At 42.8% G+C, this 6,000-nt stretch overlaps 1 protein-coding gene across 1 annotated transcript; it reads right to left on the bottom strand.

Moving 5' to 3' along the window:
• Window positions 1-4,264: 4,264 nt before the first annotated feature.
• Window positions 4,265-5,734, bottom strand: LOC139653264 (thyroxine 5-deiodinase-like). The gene has a single exon (XM_071530251.1). It carries the CDS (start codon window positions 5,669-5,671, stop codon window positions 4,865-4,867), a length of 807 nt encoding a protein of 268 aa, XP_071386352.1. The 5' UTR covers window positions 5,672-5,734; the 3' UTR covers window positions 4,265-4,864.
• Between the last annotated feature and the right edge of the window lie 266 nt (window positions 5,735-6,000).

Raw genomic sequence — 6,000 nt, forward strand, 5'->3', positions numbered from 1 at the left:
TTAAATGTAAAAAAAAGTTGCATATTGTAGCTTTAAGTGCTTCTCACTTGTATTTAATCCCATGAAAAAGTTGCATGAATAGATGCCCAATTGGCCTATTTGTGATATAGGAAAGAAGTATCAAATCGTTTGAAATGCTGAGGTGCTGAGAGGATAGACGCACGTTGTTCAGTTGCTCTCTTTAAAATTGATAAATATTTTTCATGATTTTGGTTAATTAAATCCATATCAATATAGCAACCCAAAGTAATTCCAAATGTAACTGTATTCCTTAAAAAAAAACAAGTGTACTCACATTACACACCTCCTAGACTTTCCTAATTTTTTCAATCTAGTTATGTAACCCAAGGTTTACAGTTACATTTACCACTGTGTGCGTGCGAGCAGATCCGTGAATATCCTGTACAAGTTACTTAATGCCAAATACCTTTTAAATAAATTAATGTAAACCATAAATTAAAAAAAAAAAAAGAAAAAAAAAAAAGCATTTTGTTAGACTGTACTTATTATGTATTGTCAAATCTGATACCTTCAATACAGTAATAGTCTGACACCCATGAACACCAACCTGGTACACACACATAATCCCCCCCCATGGGAAATGACTGTTCTCACCTCTGCTATACTATTTATTCCATCATATTATTATTAGCTGGTGTTGTTTGCACATCCCATGGAACTGACTATAATCCCTCTAGTATTATTGTCTCATCCATCCCATTTATTGTTGTTTGTGCAACCTTACATTAGTTATATTGTCTGCACAAATCTATGCCACTTTACTCGCAGGAACCCCTTCCCAACAAGGCTCCAAATTTATTCCATGAATTTCTATCTACCTCATGGTATGCTGTCCCATCTCACTGCTGGAGTGATAGAATTATTTTTGTATGTCTCTTTGCACTAAATGTTGGGTCCTGCTGTCCCTGTAACACGCCTGCCATTATGTTCTTATTTCATCATGTGAATTGTCAACATGTTCCTGCACCAATGCCACCCAAAAAAAAATTCCTGTGCTTGGTGAAAACAGTGAGCGTGTCTCTGGTGAGGAACCATCATCTCGTGCCAAGTCAAAAGCTCACTGCATAAAACAACAAAAAGTTGCCCTGTCTGAGGTCAGCAAGTCAAGTGAATTGTAAAGCGTCTCATAGAGAGTCTCTTTCTTAATATGGGATATGCTGTTCCATGGTAACAAACCTTGTTTTCTAGATTTTAACTTTTCTAAGCCCTGTAAAATCATATGATTCCAAGGGCTTGCAGCTAAATCGAAAGTCATGGGATTGGCTAGATGAAGAGATATCACTTCAACTGGGTATTTTGTGTCCCACTAAGGAGTACCTTGTTTCAAATAACATAATCGTATATTTTTCATGAACTGTGCTTACTGGGCATCTCATCATTGCCTTCTGTTCTTTGTCTAATTGGTAGATTGACTAAGAAGGACTGTATCGGACATTTTGTAGTGCTCCGTTTGTGCCGTAATAAATGGCTGTCGAAATGAACTGATGAACTGTCAGGATGACTCAGGTCAGTCAGGAGGAGGATCAGCTTCGACCATGTTGCCACACAGATGTCCCTGTTATGATGGGGATTGAGTGCTCCGGTCTTTAGCCACGATGTATTTATTTTATAACGATAAAGTGAGTCACCTGATCCCCTCTCTGTTGATGTTACATACGAGCACACACACACACACGCACACACACATCTCTGGATCTCTGTGCATGTTTGTGTGTACCTAAATAAATCTCCAGACAAAAATGAGAATTTAAACGCGCATTTAAACTGGACCCTTGAGTCTAGTCTGTGTGTTATGTTGAGACTCCTTGGATGAATGCATTGGCAGGATTTGGTAAAGCAAAGAAGGGTAAGATGTGTTGCAGTGTGGGTAATCAGCGATCGGGTGTAAACCCTCTGTGTGACAGCCACGTGCCAGTCTTGTATCACACGTCTCTGTGTCTCTCAGCTGTTAGATGAAACTGGAGCAGTTTTTCCACCAGCCTGCGGCCTTCCCAGAACTACAAAGAAGAGAGACAGATAACACACACACCTAATCTCCTCAAGCCTCATTACAGTGATACCTCATGCCATCACTCCCCATTAAGACCACTGTGGTTTCTTACAAGGGCCAATCCATAGTTGTTGGTTTTTTTTTTGTTTTTTTTTGTTAGGAATTTAGAACATTGTTATTATTGCACACAGTGAACACAGTGTGCTGACAAACAGCCTACACAGTGCACTCCTACTAAATTAGAGTGCAAGTTTACATGTTGTTGTTTGTTGAACTAGGCAAGATATGGGAATAATCTCCTGAAGACAGCCTGTTTTTCCCAGGTTAGCGTTATCTCAGGTCACACCGTAATTTTTGAAAGCTCTTTGGTCAGACATCACTGATTGACTGACCCTCTTTTTATCATTTTATCACTGTGTTTGTGCCTCAAGGGCTATAATTGATTTAAAAGGAAGGTTCACAAGGAGACAGAGTTTCTCTTTAGAGAAGAAAGAGAGCGAAGGAGTTTCGAGGCTGGCACGTCAATCCATCTGCTCTCAAGTCTCTCCCATAGCACGCACCGAATTAATGCATACAGACGTGCACAGGCACACCATATAAAACATACATGCAGGTTATATGATGATATAATGAGAATCAACTGACATATGAAGAAACCTGAATACATTAAACCACGCAGTAGAGACTTGGGCCACGTGGGATCTAATCACATTGCCCGCTAATCCTAACTGTATGTGGCAGTGTGTATCTCTGTGTGAATGCCTGTGTGTGTGTGTGTGTGCGCGTGTGTGTGTGTGGTGCGTGCATGCATACAGGGTGGGTAGAGATGGGGCAGAGGGGAAGAGAAGAGGAGAGACAGTGAAAATGAGAGAGAGAGAGAGATCCCAGAAATAATGAGAGTGAGAATGAGATAAAGATAGATGGATTAAAGATATGAAGCACATCTCTCGGTGCACCACACCTTTAGGCAGCACAGTCATCTTCATGTCTTTAGATTCCCTGTCATCCTATCGAGGGAAAATAACATGGCTTTGTATAGCTAACAAAAAAGGACTTCAATCAAATAAAATGTTTTTTTTGTAACAAGCACACACATTTACTTGATCTTTCATTCATGAGTAGGAATTCCTCCAAACACAGTACAGTTCTGTTGATGAGGCTATATAGTGATGACTCTTGGGGATCAGTTGGGATCAGTTTCCCTCCTGAAGCAGACAATCAAGCTACAGTAGTATAAACACTGATCAGTAATTATTTGACTCAATCTCTCAAATTAGCTGCCTTGCAATGGGATGTAATGATATTGAATACTCTATTCAATAAAGATGGAGACTGGCATTAAACTCCCATATCAATATCAGGTACATTTCCCCAATACTGTATTGATTTGTATCACTTTTTATAAAACAATGGAATTCTAACAATTCTGACCTTTGGCTACTTGCTGCACATGGTAGGCTGAGCCATCATGAAATTGCCTATTACAAAAAGTTTAAACACCGTTCTCTCACCTCTCAGCATACATAAAAAGGTGAGGCCCAGCACCCTCTTTTGTGCTGCATGACTGAAACCAGGTTATTTAAAACTGAACGATCTGCTATTCATTCTGGCCAAACGGACAAAAGGACATGGTATTCATTCAACTTTACCTTTTGCTAAGGGCCTTTCACTTCGACTTCAACCCCCTCACACTTCTGCCTGACACAAAGAATAGCACTAATTGGACTGTAGTGGAATAGAGGGATCAGAGGAGGAGGTAAGTCTGTTGTTTAAGGTCTTTGGTTGTTTTACTTTTGCAAAAAGCTGTGATAAAGGCTCCAGTTTCCACAGCAGCTATGTTATTACAATTCTGGTGCCCACCATAAACTATTTTCTTACAAGAAGATAAACAACCAGATGAAGATTCATTTTGTCAGTTAAACAAACAAGAAACCACCCATGATGACAGCAACCATAAAAGTGCATGATTAGCAAGAAGTTATGACGTCATGGTCTTTAGACGCAAACACATAGGCAGAAACAGTTTTGTCCCATCTATCAAGTTAACAAGTTAACTAAAGGTCAGTCGATGCTGTTGGAGCTGCAGCAGTTTCCTATGAACCTGAGAGTTTATACTAAGTATAAAATAACTCCGCTATTTCCCATTAATTAACTATGAAACCTGGCCAAAATCTCAAAAGGAAAAAAAGGAAGAACCTTGAGGTGTTTTCCATCTCCACGTACAGTCAAGAGTAAATCGATGTGTGATTCGACATTTATTAAAAACATTTGTTCAATGAAGTATACATTGTTTACAGGACGTTTGGCAATCGATCGTTGAGGAAAGCATCCTGCTAATACCGTCCTACTCTAGTGTCAAAAACATCAGTATCGGTTTTCTGGCTTCACCTTTTAAAAACCGAACTTCACAGGAACACTGGAGTAGCCTTAGGTATTAGCCTACACACACACACACACACACACACACACACACACACACACACACACACACACACACACACACGTGAATACTGTAGAAAAATAAAGTGATCACTAATTGAATCTGGTTCACTGGTAGAGAAGTGAAATTCCGCACAGTTTGAAATGATTTAAGACTTCTCCATACAAAAAAATAAAGAATATCCCTAAGCAAGGACAAGACAAGCACAATATAACAGCCTAGCCTAATAGGCTTGAACATGACTTGGTAGGCTATTTGTTGAAGAGTCCTGTATACCTTATGCTTATGAAACAAAACAAAACAACATTATGTGCCATGTGTTAACAGTTGATAGCAGCATCTGAACATTTTTGCACTGTGGACTGGACACTTAAGCATAATGGGCCGTGCAGCAGGCAGCTCAGCATCTCCAACTAGACATGGAGCACCGCTGTTTGGGAATTCATCAGATCGTTCCTGTATTGCTCCAGCCAATTTCTAAGCTCGGAAATCCGGTATCCCTCTGGACCCCGGCCCCCCTGATACACCACCCTCTCATCCCTCACGATGTAAAGTCTCTCGAAGTAAGCTCCGTACGCAGCGTTAGACGAGTTGTCCATATCATCCACCACAACGTTGCTCCCGGGAACCTCCGAAAGCATCAGCTGAGCGGCGTTCAGCCGGTCCTCCAAGCAGCGGTGTTTGGGGATCTGATACGGCGCGTCCGAGCTCACCCAGCCGTCCGACGGATGCGCCTCCTCAATATATACAAGTAAAGAGTCTGCAATGTCCGCGTACTGGCTCACGACGCGCTGAAACGCCGCCAAGCGCGTCATGAATGGCGGTCAGGAGCAGCTCCCAAAGTTAAGAATGAGCGGTCTCTTCCCTTTCATGCAGTCCAGTATCCGGACCCTCCTCCGCTCCTGGACCAGGACCACCTCGGTGTTGGGCGCAGCGTGCCCAAGGTGCGCCGATTTGAAAAAGTCCAATTTCTGCCCGTACCACACGGCCCTGAGGGACTCCAGGGTGAACATCTTGTTTGAGTCGGAGACGCACACCGGCGGGTCGTCCGGGCTGCCTTGCCTCTCGCCCATTTTCAGCAGCACTTTTTTCCTAATGCACAGGAAATCCAGGAGCCACAGCATGAGAGCGGCCAGGAGGAAACGGGGCAGCAGCATCAGGCACAGGGCTGCATGCTTCAGCGTCCTCGCCATTTGGACACCGCCGGAGTCGTGCATCATCTCTTCCCCCTGCCGACGGGATGCGGCTGGGCTGGCTAAAGAGACAACTAGTATTTAGTCACCTTTACCCATTGGAGAAAACTATCTGACGCTCCCAGCCGCTCTTTTTATAGGTACAGCAGCGTTTGAATAATGAAAAAAAAAGAAAAAAACACGCCTCCGGATCCCGCACCGCCCACTCACATGGTGGGGATTACCTCCCGTCAACTCTCGGCTTCAAAGATCCAGAGGGAGAGAGGGTGAGCGAGCGAGTGAGAGAGAGAGAGAGAGAGAGAGAGAGAGAGAGAGAGAGAGAGAGAGAGAGAGAGAGGATGGGGTGGGGGGTCTGC

This window comes from Centroberyx affinis, unplaced genomic scaffold (genome assembly GCF_046629955.1).
Source record: "Centroberyx affinis isolate AG114_WGS23_722 - 3 ecotype Tasmania unplaced genomic scaffold, CSIRO-AGI_Caff_v1 ptg001906l_1, whole genome shotgun sequence".
Classification (NCBI taxonomy): Eukaryota; Metazoa; Chordata; class Actinopteri; order Beryciformes; family Berycidae; genus Centroberyx; species Centroberyx affinis.